The 22,247-nt window shown below is 40.8% G+C and overlaps 1 protein-coding gene across 1 annotated transcript in view; it reads right to left on the reverse strand.

Annotated features, from left to right (window-relative positions):
• Positions 1 to 22,247, reverse strand: part of GALNT5 (polypeptide N-acetylgalactosaminyltransferase 5) — a 52,071-nt gene that overhangs the window by 23,248 nt on the left and 6,576 nt on the right. Inside the window, exons 2-3 of the mRNA XM_002712143.5 lie at positions 7,630 to 7,796; positions 1,950 to 2,069 (exon numbers count right to left, since the gene is read on the reverse strand). Of these exons, the coding sequence (XP_002712189.1) occupies positions 1,950 to 2,069; positions 7,630 to 7,796 (287 nt within the window). The remainder of the gene's footprint in view (positions 1 to 1,949; positions 2,070 to 7,629; positions 7,797 to 22,247) is intronic.

Consider the following 22,247-nt stretch of genomic DNA (forward strand, 5'->3'; position numbering starts at 1 on the left):
AATTAAAAAGGTGTGAATGCTCCAACATGGGAAGCAGTCTATACAGCAGACTCAGAAAGACAATGGCTTGACGTAGCACTCTGACCTCAGTAGCACTCTGACTTCAGAATCAGCCCTTAAGGTGTTCTGGTCTGGCTGAAAAGCCCACAAGAGCATTTCAGGCAAGGAAAGCCAAGACACTGTGGCAAAAGTGTCCTACATGAAGGATCTCTATGGGTGAGATCCCAGTAGTAAGAAATGGTCATCAAAGAAGGATATACTTTTCTCTGAAGGGAGGAGAGAATTTCTACTTTGCTTATAGCCTTGTCTAAATACTGACTGAGTTTCTGGATTCCAAAGGCTTCCATAGCCTAGGCAGTTCATGTCAAGAGCCTCAGATGATCACTGATGTCCTACATAAGAGTATTAATTGTTAAGATAACAAGTGCCCAACTCCATTGTTTGGTTTCCTTAGGTGCTTCTTCAATTAATAATAAAACTTGTTCTCAAAGAACAAAGTATATTATATCAAAAATTAAAAGGAAAATAATGGAATGAAGCTGGAAATCAACAACTCAAGAATCTCTAGAAAATATGCAAATACATGGAGCTGAACAACATACTCCTGAATGAATAGTGGGTCATAGAAGAAATCAAAGGAGAAATCAAAAACTGTTGAGGAATAGTTTTTTTTTTTTTAAATACTGTTCATTGAACCCTTAGTTTAATCTTCTGTGTATAAATTTAATTGAAAATAGATCTTAAAAAAAATGAGAATAGGAGAGGGAGGAGGAAGAAGGGTAGGAGTGAGGGTGGGAGAGTGGGTACCATAGGAAGAATCACTATCACTGTGTTCCTAAAGTTGTATTTATGGAACACTTGAAGATTTTATACCTTAATAAATGGTTCCTGTGGAAATTTATTTTTCTGAATGTACTTTTTGACTAAGAAATTTAGATGTCACTGCAATTCCAACTTTGGTGTGATGTATTTATTGATCACTTAAAATTTCCATTACAAAGAGAAGAAATTCATTAGCAAACCAATGAGATAAGGTCTCCAAATCTGAGGTCAAGTTAGATGGAAGTTAAACTCAAGTTAGCAGTTCCCCATCAGAACATGTTTGAGTTCAAGATGATAGAAGTCTGCGATGCTGGGGCCTACAGGGTAGAAGGGTGGTTAAACACCTACAGGCAGCAAAGGGAAGCAGATGAGAGTATAGACTCTGGCAGCAGTGTGCGTGGCCACCACGGTATCTTTAGCATTAAACTAGCTGCAACAACTTAAAAAACTCATAACTTCTCTGTGTCTCTAGGATCTCATCTATAAAACAGGGAAATGCTTTTACTTATAGAGTTTTTATGAAGATTAAATGAGTTAGTAGAGAAAGCAAATAGAGTAGTATGAATGAATGTCAATCAAAAAGAGAGAAGAAAGAATGATAGAAAAACGATTTTACAGTGCTGGCTTAATTCAAGCAAGGATCATTAATGGTTAAAATTTTCATGGGATAAAAATGTTGTGAGAAAACAGGATATACCATGGATGAAAATTAATCAAATGCAGTGTGTGAAACTTAATTAAAACAACATTTGGGGAGCAATTAGGAAATTTGAAGAGTGTCTCATTGTGATATTTAGGTATGAAAACTGTGCTTATTTAAGGGAATATCCCCATTATTTAGAGATGTCTACTGCAGTACTTAGCCTACTGGGTCATGAAATCTGTAAATTCCCTTATTATGCTTGGGGGCGGGGGTATGTGTGCATATAAACAGGTGTCTACGAATTTGTGTGATGAAACACATATGGCAAAAGGTTAAAAACAGTGCAGTTAGTTAACGGATACTCTACTCCACTAGTATTAGTTCGCTGTACTACTTTCTACTTTTTCAAATTTGCTCTATGTTTGAAAAGCATTTTAAGTTAAAACAAAAATGTAACCAAAACAAAGAACGAATTGCTTGTTACCTGTTGCATTTTGTGCCCCTGCCAACCTGGCTCTTATTAAGCCATGTCTCTCTTTGAGGCGAAGAATCCGAACCTTTGGAAACTGTGACATGTATTTATCCAAATTATCTTTTAGGTAGTCTGTATCAGAAGAAGGATAAACAAGAAAACACTTTCATTAACTGTGTCTGGATAGACTAGAAAAGTGCCATTACAATGTCAAATTCCAAAAACTATGTTATTAATATGTTCATAAATTTTATTCCTTGCACCACAATTTTATTTCCTGACGTCATTTTCTTGGAAGGGTTTTGTCTCAGCTTAATATTCCCAGCTGTTGGATTTCTCAAACTCCAAGTCTTTCTTTTTAGTGTTGCAAAATAACACAGCAGAGGGCTCACCTTTTCCGCATATTTATCAAGACACGGTAGATTTACCTTGAAATAAATGAAGCTGAGGCTTCTGTACAACTCCTTCCTCTGCCCGTCTGCAAAAGTCCCTTCCAAGATCCAGGAAAGAGGTTAAGCAATGTTTGCAAAATGTAAAATTTGTAAAATAAAATAATAAAAGCTGGTGCAACCATAGCTGGTTGAGATCGCTGTTGTGTCCTACTCTGATATCCTCTCCGCCACACCTTTCCTCTCTTTCTGAATGGCCAGAGCGTGATCCAGTCAAAGGGAGGTTTTCCAGTGCTTTATGAGGTGTGTTGAGTGGCTCATAGTCACTTTTTTGTACTTTAATGCAGCTACTGACAGCTGCTCCAAGTAAGAATGAATTCCAGAAAGACTTTTGCAGCTCACTTTCCTACTAATGTCATGCTATTTTTCTTAGAGAGGACTCTGAAAAGTGTATAAGCTTCAGGTCCTACAAAATCTGGCTCTGCCCCCTCATTAAAAGACTTTTATCTGCTTAGTAAATGTCTATTATGTCTGTTGATGCTTTCAGGGCCATTTAAAGTTTTCAACCAGTTTTCCTCTGCCATCTCCCTACTTTTCAAGCTCATTGTGGTTATGGTAGAATCTCTTGGGCTAAAGAAACTGCTTATATCATGTGTCACAAATGAAGGCTTAATTCTTCCTTTAACATTGTCATCACTTTACTATTTTCTAAAAGTTTCTGAAATGGGCTGCATTTGGGGAATCTATAATGTATCAGTCATGGCACTTGAGCCAATCTAGTAAACAAGCTTTCTGACAACTCAAACAGTGAGATCCTTTCCTGTAATAAAAATATACTTAAAGAACATGGTCAATGCTGCCTTTGAACGTAGTTAGAGCCACATCTTTCTGGTTTGGATGGGCAATTTGTCTGCCCAACACTTGACTGAACACATAATATGTCTTGCTTTTGAGGAAGAAGCTGTAGGACTTCCCTTTCTTTGCTTTCCATGAAGTTTAAACCAAACTGTAGTTATTACCAGAGGAAAGTCATCCCATTTGTTGTGGGGCAATTGCAGATTCAGTTCCACATAAAAACATTTGGGTGGTTGTACAGAACATCTTCTGGATTCTGATGTTTATAGTGTCCATTTCCAAATAGGTGTAGTTAGCCAATGACTCCTACAAGACAGGAGGGTCACAGCTCCAGGGAAGCCTGAGACAGGTAGTTTACAGAGCCCCAGGTTATTTTAAATATTCCATAAGTCTCAGGGCTGGCTCTGTGGCACCACAGGTTAAGCCTCTGCCTGTAGCGCCAGTATTCCCATATGGGCACTGGTTCGAGTCCCAGCTGCTCCTCTTCCGATCCAGCTGTCTGCTATGGCCTAGGAGAGTTGCAGAAGATGGCCCAAATCATTGGGCCCCTGCATCCACATGGGAGTCCCAGAAGAAGCCTCCAGCTCCTGGCTTCGGATCAACTCAGCTCTGGCTGTTGTGGCCACTTGGGGAGTGAACCAGTGGATAGAGGACCTTTCTCTCTGTCTCTTCTTCTCTCTATAACTACCTCTCAAATTAATAAAATATTTGAAAAATATTCCATAAGTCTCAGGAGACTTATACCTCCGTATCTCCACAGGAAATAATGATTTAGCATTTGTAAAATATTTGCACCTCATAAAACTACACTGTAACTCTACCACCAATTTGGTATATGTTTTTAAGATTTATTTATTTGTTTGAAAGGCAGAGCTCTCTTCCTCTTTTCCTGAGCCTCTTGCCAGGAGGGGGTTGCTGCAGCCCTGCGCGTCCTTCAGGCCACCTGCCCTAGGCTTCCTGGCCTAGATGTTCCTCCACGTGGCTGGTTCCTGGTGCTCGGTATGAACCCAGATTTACCTCTCTTTCTTAAATAAAGCTCTCGCATTCCTATGCATCTTCGCACTAAATAAAAGCTTAAAATGTACCATGCTACCTCATTTATTTATGCTGGTATTTAGAATTCTTCTCTAAATATTAGGCAAGAACCCTCTCGGGCTTATTAATATTGGGTATTTATTAATAAGCACATGGCAATATTGTATGGCACCCCAAATTTCCATAGCATATGTGGCACCCCAGATGGGACTTCTGGGGAACTTTACGGGGCCACATTTTCATACAGATTTTAGGAGGTCATTTCAGATATCATACGGCAATCATGAAGGGACTTCTAACATGTAAAATTTTTAAAGAGGGACTTATGACAAGTGAAATTTTTAATTTTTAATAAATTTTAAAGCTAGGCAGCCCTAAAGGCATTTTGGTCTGGCTAAAAAGCTCACAAGAGCATTTCAGGTGTGGAAAGCCAGGAGACTTGTGGAAAAAGTGTCCCTACATGGAAAACTTCCCTGGGTGAGACCCCAGTGGAAAAGAGTGGCCATCAAATAAGGATGTACTTTTCTCCGAAGGGAGGAGGGAACTTCCACTTTGTGTATGGCCTTGTCTAAATACTGATGGAGTTTGTGGAATTCAAAAGGCTTCCCTAGCCTAGGCAGCTCATGTCAAGTGCCTCCGGTGATAACTGATGTCACACATAAGAGTGTTAATTGTTAAATTAACAAGAGTCACTGTGTACTAACTTCCCAAGCAGGACCTCTGTTCTCAAAGAGCTACAGTATTAACGTTAATGGTAAAACTTAATCCCAAAGATTTACCTTGTTCTATTGTGTGATATTATGTATCATAAGTTCTAGTTATGTATAAGTGTCAAACTACATTGCCTGTGTTTTTAGGTATTTATTTAAGGTTTAGTACGTGCCTCAAATGTAAAATCTTGAATACAAGTCTCTCTGTAAAATTCCTATCTCATATGTTTTACCATAGGGTCAGATATTTAAAGGCTGCTGATGAGATATCTGAGAATGGAAAAATTATGTGGACTTTGGATTCCAAGATTTGGATTCTGAGCTTTGTATATAGCTTTAAAGATGCCCTGATGCAGACTCCATACTGAAGAGGGTAGCTGCAAAAGTTGTTCCAGAGAATTAAGGGGCTTATAACTAAAGTTCTGGTATTGGGAATTGCTGATGACCGGATTCTATGGAATTTGAATTCCAAGATTTGGCTTCTAAGCTTTTGTACATAGCTTTGAAGATGCCCTGATGCAGTCTCCACACTGAAAAGGGTAGCTGAAAAAGCTGTTCCAGAGAACTAAGGAGCTTCTAACCAAAGCTCCGGTATTGGGAATTGCTGATGACAGGATTCTATGGAATTTGGATTCTAAGATTTGGATTCCAAACTTTCCTATGTAGCTTTAAAGACGCCCTGATGCAGACTCTGTACTGAAAAGGGTAACTACAAAAGTTGTTACGGATTCCAGGATTTGGATTCTAAGCCTTGTGTTTGCTTAAAAGCCCCTGAAACAGAAACACTGTGCTGGACAGGGGAGCTACAAAAGGTGTTCCAAGGAATCAAGGAGTTTTTAACAAAAATTTCAACATTAGAAATTCCTGAACAAGCCATTCATAAGATGATCCTCTTCAGATCAGTTTTAGCTTAACTGAAAGGGACCTTACCAGGTGCTATTGAGGCTGACTACCTCCTTGAAATTAGGATTAAACTTCTACCTCTTAAGTCTGCACAGGTGATCGGGGCCGGCGCTGTGGCTAAGCGGGTTAACACCCTGGCCTGAAGCACAAGCATCCCAGGTGGGCGTCGGTTCTAGTCCCGGCTGCTCTTCTTCTGATCCAGCTCTCTGCTATGGCCTGGGAAAGCAATGGAAGATGGCCCAAGTCATTGGACCCCTGCACCTGCATGGGAGACCCAGAGGAAGCTCCTGGCTCCTGGCTTCGGATCGGGGCAGCTCTGGCCTTTGAGGCCAGTTGGGGAGTGAACAATCGGATGGAAGACCTCTCTCTCTCTGCCTCTCCTCTCTCTGTGTAACTGAGTTTCAAATAAATAAATAAATCTTTAAAAAAAAAAGTCTTCACAGGTGAATGCGAAAGACATGCCTGACTATTTCTATAAGCCAATCAGAAACCTTAAGTGCTTCAAAGCAAAAAGGATAAGTAACACTTTTGGTTTTGTCTCCTTAACGCAAACATACTGTACCTGCCTTCCTTGATTATCTCTAAAAGCTATTATTAATGATAAAGCTACCTAATGGACTCTTGTATTATAATTCTCTATACTCAAGATAAATGGGCTTATAATTGACATAAGGGTAGCCTATCACTACCCACTATCTGGGAATCTGTAAGATAAGTTCTTTTCATGTTATGGGGCACCCCACTTATAATTGATTTTGTTCCAGTTTTACTTATACTAATTAACAACTTATATGTTTCAGAACTCGACTTCTGGGAGTAACTGACCATGCAGGGGTCACAGACATTGACAATGACTGAGACTGCTCCAGCTTGCAAAACAAATTCGTTAGATAGGATAGGCAGAGACTCCAGACCCTGCATAGGCAGGGCCTGTACTACGCCCCTCATAAGCAGGAAGCAGTTATAAAAAAGATGATTCGACGTCCATCAACTCCCCTTAGGATTCAGGTGATGGAGTCTCTGAGGGGGGAATGAAGTAGGCAGGCATACAGGTTAAAATTGATTAGGTTTGTGAGCTGGAAGACCATGCCTTTGCCATGCCCCTGTGTGACCTCATGCCCCTACCTGGCCACTCCTAAGTGCCCACTGGCCAATCAGGTTAGTTAACCAGTCCTCTTTGGAAGTGGGTTAAAAGCCTGGGACACGGTGTGTCTGCTCTCTTCTTCTTTTCCCTGGCCTCTTGCTAGGAGGGGCTGACTATAGACTTGCACCTCCAGGGCATGTGGGCTTTGGGCCACCCGCCCTAGACTTCCTGGCCTAGATGCTCCTCCACGTGACTAGTTCCTGGTGCTGGGTATGAACCCAGATTTACCTCTCTCTTAAATAAAGCTCTCACTCTCCTATGCATCTTTCGCACTAAATAAAAGCTTAAAATGTAAAAACAAAAACAAAGAAAGGCAGAGCTACAGAGAGGCAGAGAGAGAAAGAGGTCTTCCCATCCCCAAATGGCCACAGCGGTTGGAGCTGAGTGGATCCAAAGCCAGAAGTGAGGAGCTTCTTCCAGGCCTCCTACATGGATGCAGGGGCCCAAGGACTTGGACCATCCTCTGCTGATTTCCCAGTCCATAGTAGAGAGCTGGATTGGAAGTGGAGTAGCCGGGACTGGAACCAGCACCCATATGAGATGCCGGCACTGCAGGTGGTGGCTTTACCTCCTACTCCACAGCATTGGCCCCCAATTTGGTATTGCTTCACACTAAACTTTGACTTTTAAGGAGAGAGCTTGTGTGATTTTCCTACCTTTGGTGCTGCAGTCATCCACCAGGAGAATTTCCTTGATGAGATGTGGAGGAGAACGGTTGAGGACACTATGCACAGATCTCAGGAGAGTGGACCACACCTCATCCACAAAGCACATGATGACACTGGTGGTTGGGAGGTTGTTGTGAACGAGCTGTTCTGCACACCTGGGCCAGGATATAAGCAGAGCACAAAGATGTGCTAATGAGATCCACAAGGCGGCTTCTGAAGTCTCAGAGTGTGACTGTGTGCATGCACACAGTCGCTGTTTCCTCTATCACTTTTTGATACATGTATATGTCAATGATGATTTCATTGTGAAATCAGGTACTTTTTCTTGAGGAGAAGGAAATGCAAAACAAAAGAGCAGAAGATTAACCAGCGACAGTAGTTGTTAGAACTAGAACTTCAAGACTCCCTGGGGAAGCACCAAGCTGTAGTAGAAAGGATGTGTGCTTGGCAGGTGGTTAGAGTCTGTTTTGAATCCTACAAATACTTCAACCATTGACACTTTCTTACTCTCCCTGTGTCTCAGTTTACCTATTTGCACAATGTGGTTATGGCTTTTATTCAATATGGATGCTAACTCATGGGTTAAAATTGTTGTGAGGGAACAGGATATTCCATGGATCAAAACATCACCCCACAATTAATCAAACGCAGTGTGTGAAACTTAACTGCAAAACATCCCAGAAACAATTAGGAAATTTGAAAAGAGTGTATCTTTGCCACTGAGTGAAAAACACATACAATGTCTAGCATAATCCCTGGCCCAGGAATTCACTAAGTGATAGTCTTTGTTATTGGTACTACATTACATACCAGAGGAGAGCCCTCTGAAATATTTATTGTTGCCAAGTACTTTATGACTGTCCTTCCCATTTGCCATCTGCCAAGCATCAAAGGATATATTCTTTTTCCCACCCTGTGTGTGAGTGTATTTGCTGGACAATATAAGTATATGTGCCAATAAATAAATTCCCTTCAGCTTTCTTATCTGGGGTTTCTTGCTGAGGCTCTGCTGGAGAGTAGACGTGTTGGGAATCATTTCCTTGGCAGAAAAGAGAACAAGGTTAAGTGGGTCTTGATTTTTGCCCATGCCCTTCTGTTCACACTTTCTCACCATAGGCATTCCTTCATCTCCTACCCATGTTGCTATTCACAGGGTGGTGCCCAGTGGAACATCAAAAATAACAATTGCTATCCTGCTAACAAAGCTACTTTTAGTAATGTGATAGTTAATGATGACAATGATCATAAATAAGCATCATAAGCACTCTACATTATTTCAATTTAAACCTCAAACCAATAGCATCTCTTTCCCTCTTTATAGATGAATGATGGAAATCATGGAGAACCAGTCCATGATTATACTGTCAGTAAATGCCAGAGCTGAGACTAAGCTCTGGTCCCATCTGGCTCCAGAAGTAATCATTCAGGAAGTTTCAAGTCCACGAGAATTAAAGAGGCTGGCAGAAGATGTGGCATTTTCTGAGAGACAAGTAACATGGGTTCATTTTACTTATTCCGTAGATAAGACACACACACACACATATAGATATATAAGTAAAAGCCATAGACAAACCATCCAGTCCATATCTGCATGCAACTTTATTTACAGTTGGTGACATTATTATGTAGATAATTTATTTTAATATTCATAGCAACTTCTTGAAAGATATTATACACTTCTTCAAATGGAGCAAATTGAATCTTGAGAAGTTAAATAACTCACGCAACACTATTCACCTACAGAGGATTTATGTGGGAATGTGAACAAGTATAGTTTTTACCCTACTACACTAAGATAATGGATTTTAGAATCAAATACACAGGTTTTTAAATGTCAATTCCCCTAATTACTGATTTGGAGAAGTTGTAGAACTTCTTTGAACCTCAATTGATCAACTAAAAAACACAGAGATTACTTGTTATAAGACTGCATACAAATGTTATAGAAGACCCACCTGGTGTATGTATGACGCTTGGGAACTACTTAGGAAATGGGCCACAAATCAGGTATAATCTGTGATTTCAATAGTTCCCTAAAATGGTTGGTTATCATAATAACCTATAAAGCCTGAAAAATATACATATCTGATCCTCAGCCCAAGAATATCACATTCAGAGAGAGTTTGCAGAGGTCCTGAGAATCTGAAGCTTCAAAAACGAGCAAACAAAACAAACAAATGACTCAAATTTATAGGCCAGTCTGGAAATATGAACTCTAAGACCAAGTTAATTTATTTCCCTTATTACTAGTGATAATGTTAAGCAAACAAATTAAAGGCTGATAGAAGTATGTCCTGAATTTCCAAGTGAAGTACAATCAAAATAGCATGTTTTGATCGGGTATTATGGTTTAGTAGCAGCTGCCTAAACTCATTTTATTCTACACGAAAATCCATGCCTTAACGTTTCTGAAAAATGATATATTCCTCACTACACACATGGGCTGTATTAATTTCCTATGCTGCCATAATAAATTCCCCCAAATTCTGCTTAGCAGTTCTTTCCTCAATTTATCTATTTCTTCTCACATTTATTATGACAGAAAACAGATAGCAGGCTGTACCTTCAACACGTTCCTTGACAGTATCCAATTTCCTCACTCACAAATTCTGCTGATTTTCACATGACCCAACACAAGACAGCCAAGTTTGCTATGACTATACAACACGTTACCTCTCCTCCATATCACCATACCATAGTACCTCTCCTCCTAACAATGTGCTCTGCATTTTCCTCTGAGTCCTCTCAAGCAGCACTTGTAAGGCTTTTATTCTGACCAATATTCTGTTCAAGAAAACATATGTATTCTCAAAGATGATGGAATCCACCAACAATCTCTTCAAGGTAACGGAGGCTTCCTCCATCATGCTTCTCAAAATCTTCCCAGCCTCTACTCGTTATCTAACCCCTTGGGTAATGCTTCCATATACTGAGGAATTTCTTAACAGCATTCCACTTCCTGAAACCCAAATCTGCATTACTTCCCTGTGGTCACCGTAAGAAGTTACCAAGCCACAGATCTGGTGGCTGAAGACAATAGATCCTCACCCTCTCACAGATCTGGAGGCCAGAAGTCCAAATACCAAAGGGTCAGTAGGCCACACTCCCTCCAGAGGCTCATGGCTAGATTCTGCCCCTTCTCTCTTCCCATTTCTGTTGTCATTGCTTGACATGGGGCTGCATCACTCAAGTCTTTGCCTGTCTTTACATTCCTCTCCATATCCTCATGTCGAACTTCTGTGTGGTTCTCTTTTATAAGAATACTTGTGGATTCAAACCTGGCTAGCCCTAAATTTAGGCCATTTAAGGCTTATTTAGATAACTCACAATATATTCTTTCTTTTCAAGATCCTTAACTTAGTTACATCATTTGTCACATAAGGTAATATTCACTCTTTAACACAAAACAGTTACAGGTTCTGAGAATTAGGAATTAAATACATGTATTTTTGGAAGATCATTTCTTTCTGTCTGCCACAGGGCTTAATAAATCAAAGTAACAAATATGATGTTTTTCTTTTTTTAAGAAAGAGATGAATCTACTATTTCTTTGAATGGTTGAATAACTTCCATACCCCTAAACAAAAGGTGCATTTACTTTAAATCTACATACCTAGTAATCATACTTTTTTTACATTTAAAGTATAGGAGTTTAAAATTCATGAAATATTTAATTTGTGATACCGAATTATGAATTTATGAATTATAGTTTTGAAATCCAATTTAGAAAAGCAAATAATTAGAAAAAGGAAGATTATAAATTGATAGATTTTTAAGCACTAAATTAAAAATTGTCAGATTTAGTTAAATAAATATGAACAATTCCCACAGATAAAAGTCAATGTTGGAAAAAGATAAATTTTAAACTCTGAAATTTCTTTAACAAAAGAAAAAAAAGAACTCTAATGTAAGACTCCAGTTCTCAGAATCCCTGGTTGTTATCATCCAAAAGGCTAGGAGGGAATGGTGAGCTTAGAGAACAATGAAGCATATAATCAAAGATAGATGAGGGGGGCTGGCACTGTGTTGTAGTGGGTAAAGCCTCTGCATGCAGTGCCAGCATCCCATATAGGTGCCAGTTTGCGGCCCAGCTGCTCCACTTCCAATCCAGCTCTCTGCTATGGCCTGGGAAAGCAGTAGAAGATGGCCCAAGTCCTTGGGTCTCTGCAACCACGTAGGAGACCTAGAAGAAACTCCTGGCTACAAGTTAGCACAGCTCCGGCCATTGCGACCAATTGGGGAGTGAACCAGTGGATTGAAGACCTCTCTCTCTCTCTTTCTCCCTCCCTCCCTGCCTCCCTCCCTCTCCTTCTCTCTGTGTGTCAATCAGATAAATAAATAAATAAATCAAATAAATAAATAAATCTTAAAAAAAGATAGATGAGGGGGTAATGAGGTTTGCTGACACTGATGAAACTTAAATTAGTGTTGACTAAACTGACAAATCTAGCCTTCTTCCTTTGCACTCAGATTGTTTGTTTGTTTGCTTGTCCAGTGAGATACTACATTCTCGTGCTTTTCATCCATCACTCACTGGCTTTTTCCCTACAGTCTTCTTCTTACCTTCATCCTTCTCTCTCTCTTTTTTTTTTTTTTTTTTTTTTGACAGGCAGAGTGGACAGTGAGAGAGACAGAGACAGAGAGAAAGGTCTTCCTTTGCCGTTGGTTCACCCCGCAATGGCCGCTGCGGCTGGCGCACCGCATTCCTCCAGGTCTCCCTTGTGAGTGCAGGGCCCAAGCACTTGGGCCATCCTGGGCCATCCTCCACTGTACTCCCGGCCACAGCAGAGAGCTGGACTGGAAGAGGAGCAACCGGGACAGAATCTGGTGCTCCAACTGGGACTAGAACCTGGGGTGCCAGCGCCACAGGTGGAGGATTAGCCTAGTGAGCCACGGCACCGGCCCTCTCTTCTTACTCTTTATTTATTTTTTTTTTGTTTTCATGAACTTATTTTTTATTTTATTTTTTTAATGTTTCCTTTCTTTTTTTTTAACTTTTATTTAATGAATATAAATTTCCAAAGTACAGAATATGGATTACAATGGCTTCCCCCCCATAACGTCCCTCCAAACCGCAACCCTCCCCTTATCCACTCCCTCTCCCCTTCCATTCACATCAAGATTCATTTTCGATTCTCTTTATATACAGAAGATCAGTTTAGCATACATTAAGTAAAGATTTCAACAGTTTGCTCCCACACAGAAACATAAAGTGAAAAATACTGTTTGAGTACTAGTTATAACATTAAATCTCAATGTACAGCACCCTAAGGACAAAGATCCTACATGAGGAGTAAGTGCACAGTGACTCCTGTTGTTGACTTAACAAATTGACACTCTTGTTTATGGCATCATTAATCACCCTAGGCTCTTGTCATGAGCTGCCAAGGCTATGGAAGCCCCCTGAGTTCACTGACTCTGATCATATTTAGACAAGGCCATGGTCAAAGTGGAAGTTCTCTCCTCCCTTCAGAGAAAGGTACCTCCTTCTTTGATGACCCATTCTTTCCACTGGGATCTCACTCATGGAGATCTTCTTACTCTTTAAACAGAAGATTCTCAGAGCCAGGTCCTGTACTTTGTTGTCTTCTATGTTATATGTCACTGTGTGATCCAACCCATATTTATAATTTTAAGTGTGATAATATCTTCCAAATTTAGATCCAGGTTAGATTTTTCCTCTGAATTCCAGACTCTTACATTGACCCAGCTGCTTGACAATTTCCCTGCATGCTGCAAAGGCACAGTACATACAACGTGTCTGAAATGAAAATCTTGATTCACCCCATCCAATCCAACCATTTCTTTTGCATTCCTTCTCTTAATTAGTATGACATCATCATATCTTGTTGAAGAAATATGGATAACATTTTAGACTTCTCCCTCTTCCTTACTGTGAACAAAGTAATCCACTAACTACTGCCTATTGTGTTGCCAAAATTAACTCGACTCCTGCCCCCATAGATGCCACTCCTATGTCTTGAGTTTCCACAATCCTCCTCTAGGATATTTGCTGAAGTCTCCTAGTACGATCTCTTTTTTTCACTCTCTGTCGGACCCACACCACTCTCCTGTTTAAAATCCTTCAGTCAATTCCTATGGGACAAAGAAAAAAAATCCAAATTCTTTATCATAGCCTAAAGGACCTCTCCTCATCTTTCCAATTCCATGATCCCCTCACTCACTCCTCCCATGCACCTTTGCTTTCTTTCAGTTCTTTGAAGGTTATTAAAAATCCAACATTTGTTGTGTCCTTAGTTTCTATCACTATTGCTACCCTCCTGCCTTCGTGGCTGATTTCTTTTGTTCATTAAGATCTTAGCCTGAGTATTGCCCTCGCAAAGACACCTTCTCTGACTTCCCTATCACAATTTAGGTATTATTGTATTCTGTATTATAGCCACTTGTGTTCCTGTCATAACATTAATTTATCGGTTTTATTTCCTCATCCTCTGTTTCTAGAACTTCCCAAGAGGGGAAATCTGCCTTGTATGAGCCTCTACATTGTTGCATATAATAAAACTTGATAAAATGTATTGATTGGATGGATAGGTGAAAGAAGATGGGCTGGAGCTTAAAATTTAAACTTTAGTAATAGAAGAGATGGCTCTTTTTGAGACAGGAAACAAAAAGAGTGGCAACGTATGTAGATAAGTTTATCTTTATAGGGTGAGGTGTTGAAAAAAATTGCAGCTCAAACTGGAGGAAAATTTATTTGCTATTATGATGGGGTAGGAGACTTGAGAAAAATGGAGAATATTTAGGATGACTAAGATGGGCAATAGGAAAGAGTGCCAGAAAGCTACAAGTGAAATGGTTTCTGAGGTGCATTGAGCACTCTTTTGAAGTTTCTGTCAAAATACAAATGTGTTATTGGCTCCTCCAGTGCTAAGCAATGAATGTAGGATGAGAGAAACAAATTGTTAAATAAACCCAAGTCTAGGAGTCACCAGAGCAAATGGGGTAGAAATAAAAGTGGTAGAGGATTTTGAGGGGATGGGTATGAAGTGGTTAAATCTTCCTTAATGGACTCCAAGTTTGGAAAGAGGAAATAAAGCTCAGAGGCATTTAATAGCCTGAGTGAAAGGGAGGGTGCAAAAGTACAACCATGGCTTCCTAAGATGTTTTTTTATCTCCAATTCTACAAAGTAAATGAAAGGAAAATGTACATTTCTCACTTAAGTATCCTTTCTAACATCTGGAGTAAAAAAAAAAAAATAAATCAGCTCTAAAAAGTGCAGGTGAACAACACACATTCTGCATGAACCAATAAGCCTCACTGTGAAGTTCTGCATGTTACTTTAGGGCTAAAATTTGATTGGCTTTAGAAACATCCAGTGGCAAATGGCAATTCACCGGGAAGAGTTGACCAGGCAGGCTCATGCAGGTGATGGGTTCATCTTATAAATCAGTAGCTTTTGATCTGTTTTCTAGCCACTCAGAAATTAAAGGAAGAAAAGCTCTCAAGAATTTCAGAGATCTGGGAAAGACATCTCCAGTTACCAAAACCTGATTCTCTATTTCCCACTCAACCTGTCATGGTGCCTAATTTTACCAACTGAACCCCAAAGGGTAAATCATGAAGGATTCCCATAGATGCCAACAACCTGGAAATAAATGGTACTTCTGCCAATTACAAACAACATATGCTTTTAGATGTGTTGAAGGAACCACACTGAAGAAGACTCTATGAAAAGTTATGTGCTATTGATCATGTTGGATCCAGATAAAAGAAAATATTAAAGGATGTGGAATGGGGGGATGGAAGTGAAAACCAGTGGTTTCATATACAAACTTTGAGAATGCGTTTTGGTTTAGGTGACTGATATTTCAGGCCACTCCAGTATTTATTGGGGCCAGGCCTGTAGAATTATAAAACAGGCTAGGCATGTTTTTCCACATGTTGACAAACCAGTATGGTTGTTTTCTTCAAAGACATGGTGGGTAGACCAGATAGCCTTTCAGCTCCATTAACTCATGTACCCAATTTTAGATGTTGGCAATCATTTGCACATATTAGAAAACCCTTTCCAATTGTCCTGGTGTCCTACAATGACCCAGCTGAAGTAAATTTCCTCTGTTCTTGTTTTCCCATTATAAACAGTGATTTCTTCTTTAAGAGAGGAATGACAATTCTAGTAAACTTTAATTTAAATGCAAGGTATTTTTGGGTTTGTACACTTACCTGAGGTTAAGAAATCATATTTTTATTTCTTTTTTTATACAAATTGGTATTTTGAATCTACAAGCCCCATGCTCTAGTTAAAAATTAACCCATTCTAGAGGTCCAGGTTGCTGCATAGAGAGTTAAGCCAGCGCTGTGACACTGGCATCCCCCGTCAGAGTGCTGGTTGGAGTCCCAGCTGCTCTGCTTCTGATGAAACTGCCTTCTAATGTGTCTTGGAAGGCAGTAGGAGATGGTTCAAGTACCTGGGTCCCTGTCAACCATGTGGGAGATGCACACAGTTGGAGTTCTTGCCTCCTGGCTTCAGCTTCTCTCAGCCCTGGCTATTTTGGCCTCATGAGGAGTGAACCAATGAATGGAAAATCTTTCTCTCTGCCTGGCTGTCACTCAAGTAAATAAATCTCAAGGGTCCGGCATTGTGGCATATTGGGTTGAGCCACCACCTCCATAAGGTGCTGATTTGAGTCCCAGCTGCTCCATCTCTGACTCAGCTCTTGGTAATGCAACTGGGAAAGCAGTGGAGGATGGCTGAAGTACTTAGGTAACTGCTACTCAGGTGGGATCCCTGGATGGAGTTCCAGACTCCTGGCTTTAGGCTGGCACAGCCCCAAACTTTGCAGCCCAGGCCATTGCAACCTTTTGGGGAATGAACCAACAGATGGAAAATCACTCTCCTTTCTCTCTCTTTCTCTCCCCTCTCCCCCTGTAGCTCTGCCTTTCAAAGAAATATATCTTTCTAAAACAATCTTTTTTTTTTTTTTTTTTGACAGGCAGAATTAGACAGTGAGAGAGAGAGAGAGACAGAGAGAAAGGTCTTCCTTTCCGTTGGTTCACCCCTCCAATGGCTGCTACAGCCGGCGCGCTGCGCAGATCCAAAGCCAGGAGCCAGGTGCTTCTCCTGGTCTCTCATGCAGGTGCAGGGCCCAAGCACTTGGGCCATCCTCCAATGCACTCCCAGGGCACAGCAGAGAGCTGGCCTGGAAGAGGAGCAACTGGGACAGAATCCGGCGCCCCAACTGGCACTAGAACCCAGGTGCCGGTGCCACAGGCAGAGGATTAGCCAAGTGAGCCGTGGCGCCAGCCTTAAAACAATCTTTTAAAAATTAATCCAATCTATTTTGTTTGAAAGAAGTCTAGGCTTAGGTTACTGTAACCAATCAAAGCACTACAGACAACTGGGGACTCTAGCATGAAGAATTTGACCATGCTGCAGGTAGCTGATACGTTACTGTGGCAGGACAAAAAGACTCTCGTCTTGAGAAAGATGGTGAGTGTACTTAAGTTTTGAATCCTTTCTGCTACTTTTTGGCTGCATGACCATGGTCAAGTCACTTAACCATCCAGAGGCTCAGTTTCCTCATTTGTAGGTTGAGGATTACAAGGCCCTCATCACAGAATGACTGTGAAGATTTGTTGAGGTAATTGAAACACTTGGTAAGTTTTATGATGAATAACCCCTATGAGAACCTGTGATTATCCACAATGCAAATACACACATCTTGGCTGGGCATCCTACCCTCTTCCCAGACCGTCCTTTAGTTTGAATCTATTAGGTGCTCGGTCCTCTATCAGGAGACTCAGAAAGTGATGTGTTTTGCCCTTTGGGCTTCCGTGTGCTGAATGCCCTTCCTCTAACTGGAACTTAGTGTAGTCTATCAAATAAAGACAGTCTCAGATCTGAAGATTGAAGGAACGATAACATTCTCTCATCTCTATGAATTTTTCATTTCATTTCAAGAGAGTCAAAATGTACTATGTGGGCCAAGTCTCAATCTTCACGGCTTTGAACAGAAGGTCGAGGAGGATATTTTCTCAGCTTCCATTTGCAATTCAAGTACAGTCTTCATGTGAGCCTCCAGGGGCCTTCAGTCCCTAAGCTCTGGTATCTTTGGAAGCATCAGAAAGAGAATCAAGCATCCATCTGAGGAGCTCTGCCTGAAATTAGATTCTTTTCCCCAAGACCTTAGCATTGCTGGAGCTTTCTTCCCTCTCACTGATAAGAGTATAATGCTACAAAAATTCACTTTATTTAACTGTTCTATTCTTCTTAGGGTAGAAGAATGTCCCTGACATGCAGTCAGAATCACCTGGTTACTAATTTCTAGGTGTTAAGTCACACAAATCACCTGGATTCCAGAGGCCTTGTCCACCAGAAGTGTGCTTCCTGAGGTACCCTTCCTTGGATCCATCATAGCAATAGGACTTGGGCTTGGACATATAAACCACCCCATCAGCACATACCCATGAATAGTCTATTTTGAGCAAACAGCTGCCAGAGTGACCTTGAGATGGGAGGGAGAAGCTCAGAAGAGGGTGTTGGCAGAAATATTATTGGCTAGAGAGAGGGCACCCTGGGCTAGTTCTATCTCTCTTGCTGTGTGGGATCTTGGGCAAGTCGCTTTCTCTTCATAATTTCTCTGTAATATAAAGGACTGGGTGATACCACTTTTGAGTCTTCATGCAGTATCCACATACCGTGATGATTTTCTACACAACTTTAGCTGTATTTGCCTGTAAGCCCTGCCATCCAGGTTTGAGATTACCAAGGAAAGGCAAATTAAGTAGTTCCTTCTGTGTCTTTAAAATCTTTAACTTGGGGTCAGCTTTGTGATGCAACAGTTTAAGTTGCCACTTAAGACTAGCATATCAATATCAAAGCACATCAGGGCACCATTCTGTGGGTGCTCAGCCTCAGATCAGGCTCCCTGCTAAGGCACCTGGAAAATCAACATAATGGGTACCTGCCACATGCAGGAGACCAGAATGGAGTTCCTGGTTCCTGGGTTTGGCATGGCTCATCCCTGGCCTTTGCGGCTATTTTGGGAGCGAAACACTGTACCAGCAGATGGAAGATCTCTTTCTCTCTCTCATTCTGCCTCTCAAATGAATGAAGACTTAAAAACAACTTCTAACTTTTCTCCCTTGGTCATTTGAAGAACCTTAACAAAGTCCTGAGTGATGTGGACTCTGCTTACTCCTATGGCTTTATTTATGTTCTCATCACTCTCCTCCACCAAATGGCAGACTTCGTTCAGGATCCCAATCGGCCTTTTTATTCCCTTTCCCAACTTCTCCAACTTTCTTCCTTTTCTTGTTATAGCTCAGTTGCTTCTTCTCTTTTGCAAGCCCAATCCAGCCTTTCCCTACCTCCCTCTAGCAGTACCCTGTGCTTCAGTGTGACATTTTGCTACACATGAAGCCATGGGACCTTGAAGCCAGGGACCATGTTCTGATGCTGCACCATGCAGTAGGAGCCCAGAAATATTTGTTCATTTATGGACTCTGGTAATAGGGCAGTTTTAAAGAAAATCCACTGCTTATTCCTGTATAGAAAATTATTTCCTATATATTTTTCTATGACTACTTACATGTCATGCAAAACTAATTCCCCTCATGCACCTCTGAGCTATGTATCAGGAAGAAAGTTGTTTTAATTTATGCCAAAATCATATGATTATAAGCAAACAAAGGAAGAAGGAACTCTATCCTGTGGAAAGAATATTGAAATTTAAAGTTGGGAAGTTTTCCTGTGAATCTCAAATCAGCTATTAGCTTACTGGACAGCACATATATTATTTGTCCTTTAGTGGACTCACTTTTTTCATCTGTAAAGCACATGAGAGTTCTGTTTCATAGTCCCATTGTGAGGATAAAAATGCTCACAGACACAAATACATACACATACACATGCATATAACACAGATACACATTACTGCTGAAACATAATAAGCATGGTTGTACATGTGAAGCTCAGCAAGGCATGGATTTCCCTAGGTTCAGAGAGCTGTGGCAAGGTGACAGGTGATGATAGCTGCTGTGAAGGGAGAGTGGCAGGGGGCAGGGAGACATCATCTGGTATAGTAGAATGATTCTGGATGAAGAAGAATCAAAAAACATTATTGGAACAAATTCAGCCACTTGTGACCTGTGGGCACTTGGGTAAGTCACTTTGCTTTTCCTTGTTTGCCTTATTTTTTTTTGTCTTCATCTGTTTTATGAACTTGATCAACCTGACAAGGCTATTGCGGGGATCAAAGGCAATGATGTACATGAAAGATGAAAGACCCAGCTGCCTGGCATGGTGTGTGGGCTCAAGATAAACAGGGAGCAAATGCCACATGGAATGAAATACGCTGCCACCTGCTGCATTATCTGCCACAAACTGAAAGTTCAGCTTCTTCTGTATGTGTTGCCTCTTCTATGGGTAAACCTGGGATGATGATGGCATCCATTTCAGGGATTGGTTTTAATGAGAAAGCAGGTAGTAAAGGCCTTTGTAAGCGCTCATTTTCTACATATTATTACTTCTCACATCTGTCCATATACCAACAACTTAGAAGCATGACCCATTTATAAAGTACCTGAATTTGGAATAATAAAGATTTTTCCCCCTTAGGGACTCTAAAGAACTCTGTCTTAAAAGCAAACTAAACAAAGTAGAGCTTCTAAACCTTGCTATTTGCCCTTAATTTTCCGAGCCTTAAACAAACAAAAAAAAGTTGTTCCCCTATTCAGAGTTTCTGTTTTGAATGGGTCAGCTAGGAAAGCCAAACAGGAAGTGACATTCTGGGCAGGAATAGCCTTTGCAGTATTACAAAAGGAACCAGATAAAATCAGGCTGGTGGTTAAATTGGGCCCTGGGTTAGGTGTGAAAAAGCAGTGTACACAGGCTGAATTCCTACATTTGCTAATTACTCTCTCCCAGGAGTATTTCTAGGTCTTTGACAGTATTTAGGAAGAAAAAGTCACGGATTTGCTTTAACATTTCTCAGTTTTACATTAATTAGGCATTGTGCAACTGTTTTCTTCTCCTTGAGTTAGTAGCAGAAATGTGTTTCGCATTCATCTCTGATCATTTTTCTCCTTATTATTGCCCTAGTTACGGGGGGAGAGTGTATTAAAAAAATCCAAAGGCTCAGTAACCCTCTCTTGTACATATTTAACTTTTGTTCTTAGAGGCTAACTTGGACCTTTTAAACAAATTTTCCTTTTATTTCCTGCTCTTTTACCTGATTTTCCAGTGAAATAGAGCATCGTGCCCTGACACACAAACACGCATGAGCTCACTGATGCACACCTGCACACACACACACACACACACACTATGTAACAGATGTCATTGCGCTGTCATCCATTGGAAGAGTGAAAGCAAGAAGCAGCCCTTTTAAACTCATCGTGTGAGCTGTGTCCCTGCTCCTGGCTGGTGTTTCAGAGAGAAACCAACCCCTTATGTAATCCATTTTAGATAGCGTTCTCCAGTCACTATTATTCACAAAAGCATTCTAATTACATCAGTTAAAATACTCATAGCACATAAAAATAAAAATTCAAGCTTCATTTAACTTTAAAGCTTCTCTTTCTCCCAGCCTGATCATCTTTTAGAAGACCAATGTTTGATAGTGTAGGTGTTCAGTTTATTTCCTCTCTCCATCCTCCTCCTCATGCACATCTTCCCCCTTTATTCTTTCATAACTCAGTTATAGTTTTTGACTTACTAGAGTCAAAATTAAGGTTCAGACAGTTCTCCTCTCCCCTCTGTAGTTTAGATGGGTTTGTGGTAAATGCTCAGTGCTATCTTTTGCTTTTCATATGTGCTCAAAGAAAACTCTCTTTAGCTGTGTAGGAAGAAATCAAATTATTGGTTGACATTCCCTGCTCTGGAGTAAGAGAATGAAGACCCATTTTTTTAAATGCTTCATTGAGAGGCTTGCCAGAATTCTACAGGAAAAGCATTAAATTAATCAACTGAGTGGGGCTATGATGGCATAGTGGTGGTAAACAAGCATGCTGTAACTCTTTGTAAGTTAAAACTGAATGCTAGCAGCAAACATTCCCGACTCATTTTTCTCTAAATTCAGATCAGGACGAGTTCACTTTTGGAGTTTCACCTTAACTATAGCTGCAGGCCAAAAGAGAGATTTCTCCAAGTAGAACTGTCCTGAGTTCTCAGCAGATTGAACCACATTTCAGCAAAATCTGCATGTGAGTGTGCATGTGTATTGATTACTGCTAATGGGCAAATTCCAAAGATTGTAAGTAACAAATCTCAGGATTAGCTTTCTTTTTATAAATTATTTATTTATTTATTTTTGCCCGGCAGAGTTAGACAGTGAGAGAGAGAGACAGAGAGAGTTATAGACAGTGAGAGAGAGACAGAGAGAAAGGTCTTCCTTCCGTTGGTTCACTCCCCTAATGGCCACTACGGCCCGCGCTGCGCCGATCCGAAGCCAGGAGCCAGGTGCTTCCTCCTGGTCTCCCATGGGGTGCAGGGCCCAAGCACTTGGACCATCCTCCACTGCCCTCCCAGCCCACAGCAGAGAGCTGGACTGGAAGAGGAGCAACTGGGACTAGAACCCAGCACCCTGACCTGGACTAGAACCCGGGGTGTCAGCACTGCAGGCGGAGGATTAGCCAAGTGAGC

The sequence above is a fragment of the Oryctolagus cuniculus genome, chromosome 3 (genome assembly GCF_964237555.1).
Source record: "Oryctolagus cuniculus chromosome 3, mOryCun1.1, whole genome shotgun sequence".
In the NCBI taxonomy this organism is placed as follows: domain Eukaryota; kingdom Metazoa; phylum Chordata; class Mammalia; order Lagomorpha; family Leporidae; genus Oryctolagus; species Oryctolagus cuniculus.